Source organism: Tachyglossus aculeatus, chromosome 3, assembly GCF_015852505.1.
Source record: "Tachyglossus aculeatus isolate mTacAcu1 chromosome 3, mTacAcu1.pri, whole genome shotgun sequence".
Taxonomy (NCBI): domain Eukaryota; kingdom Metazoa; phylum Chordata; class Mammalia; order Monotremata; family Tachyglossidae; genus Tachyglossus; species Tachyglossus aculeatus.
Genome location: NC_052068.1, coordinates 107,241,008 through 107,242,864, shown reverse-complemented (window position 1 = coordinate 107,242,864; position 1,857 = coordinate 107,241,008). Strand labels below are relative to the sequence as shown.

The 1,857-nt window shown below is 47.0% G+C and overlaps 1 protein-coding gene across 1 annotated transcript; it reads right to left on the bottom strand.

Moving 5' to 3' along the window:
• Window positions 1–612: 612 nt before the first annotated feature.
• On the bottom strand, window positions 613–1,575 carry LOC119925376 (olfactory receptor 14A16-like). Its single transcript, XM_038743453.1, has one exon. It carries the CDS (start codon window positions 1,573–1,575, stop codon window positions 613–615), a length of 963 nt encoding a protein of 320 aa, XP_038599381.1.
• Between the last annotated feature and the right edge of the window lie 282 nt (window positions 1,576–1,857).

The window sequence follows — 1,857 nt, the reverse complement described above, 5'->3', positions numbered from 1 at the left end:
CAATGGCAGTGGTTGCAATAATAGTAATAGCATTTATCGAATGGTATTTGTTAAGTTCCTATGATGTGCTAGGTAATGTACTAAGCACTAGGATAGACAGAAGATAATCAATTTGGATACAGTCCGTGTCCCACAAGGGACTCACAGTCTTAATCCCCATTTTACAGTTGAAGTAACCGGGGCACAATGAGGCAGCATGATAGAGTGGAATGGCCCAGGCCTGAGAATCAGTGGCCGTGTATTCTAATTCCGGCTCCACCACGTGTTAGTAAGTGAATCAGTCAGTCAATTGTATTTACTGAGAGCTTAATGCATGCAGAGCACTGTAGTAAACACTTGGAAGAGTACAATATGATAGATCTATTCTCTGCCTACAACGAATTTATGGTCTGTGTGACCTTGGGAAAATCACTAAAAGTTTCTCTGCCTCAGGTACCTCACCTATATAATGGGGATTAAGACTGTGAGCCCTATTTGGGATGTGGACTGTGTCCATCCTGATTTGCTTATATCTACCCCATTGCTGAGTACAGTGGCTGGCAAATAGTAAGGAATGAAGTGTGGTGATAACGAATGATGAAAATGTGTATGCATTTTGCCTCCGGGAATATTCTAAGCCAAATGGGAGATGTGCAGAGACTTCTCTCTCGTGCAAAATTTCCCCTTTAAGAACTTTCCCACTGTGACCTTCATGTCCCTGTTCCTCAGGCTGTAGATGAGAGGGTTCAGGACGGGGGGCACCGCCGTGTAGAACACGGACACCACAAGGTCCATAACTGAGGGAGAGTCTGAGGGGGTCTTGAGGTAGGCAAAGAACCCCATGGAAAGGAAAAGAGTGATGACGACGAGGTGGGGCAGGCAGGTAGAGAAGGCTTTGGTCCGGCCTTCTGTGGCAGGAATCCTCAGCACGGTTGCCATGATATGGATGTAGGACATGATGATGCCAACGAAACAGCAGAAGTCGAATGCCACATTGACGCAGATGGGCACAACCTCTCTGAAGAGGTCAGGAGAGCAGGAGATGGTGAGTAACTGGGGGATGTCACAAAAGAACTGACCTACAACGTTGGACCCACAGAAGGAGAGGGAGAAGGTGCTGGCTGTATGTAACACAGCAGACAGCCCCCCACTCAGCCATGAAGCGGTGGCCATCTTCACACAGGCCCCTCGATTCATGATGACCTCGTAGTGCAGGGGGTGGCAGATGGCCACGTAGCGGTCATAGGACATCACTGTGAGGATGACCAATTCTGTAAAAATTGATGAAAGAGCCAAAAATACTTGGAGGACACAGCCCAGGAAAGAGATGGATCTGTCATTAGTCAGGGAGTTGTGGATGGATTTGGGGACAGTGACGGTGATGAGACAGAGGTCGAGGATGGACAGATTCCTGAGGAAGAAGTACATGGGGGCGTGGAGGCGCCGGTCGAGGGTGGTGATGGCGATTATGAGGAGATTCCCCATCAGCGCCATCAGGTAGAGCAGGAGAAACAGCGCAGCGTGGACCAGCTGCAGATCCCGGACCTCTGAGAACCCCAGGAGCAGGAATTCCATCACTGTGGTGACATTGGTCATCTCTTAGGGTATGTGATTTACTAGCTGTGTTCAAGGAGAAGTAGGAAAGCAAATGAACCAACAATAGTCTTGTATTGTGTATGTATATGAATGTTGTGTCATAAAAAGAAATAAATATCAAGATAAAAGTTCCTGAAATGTGGTTCACGATAACAGCCACAAAACATATGTCATCAATCAATCATTCAATCTGAGTGCTTACTCTTTGCAGGGCACTGTACTAAGCACTTGAGAGAGTACAATGCAGCAGAGTTGGTATACATATTCCATTCACATAATGAG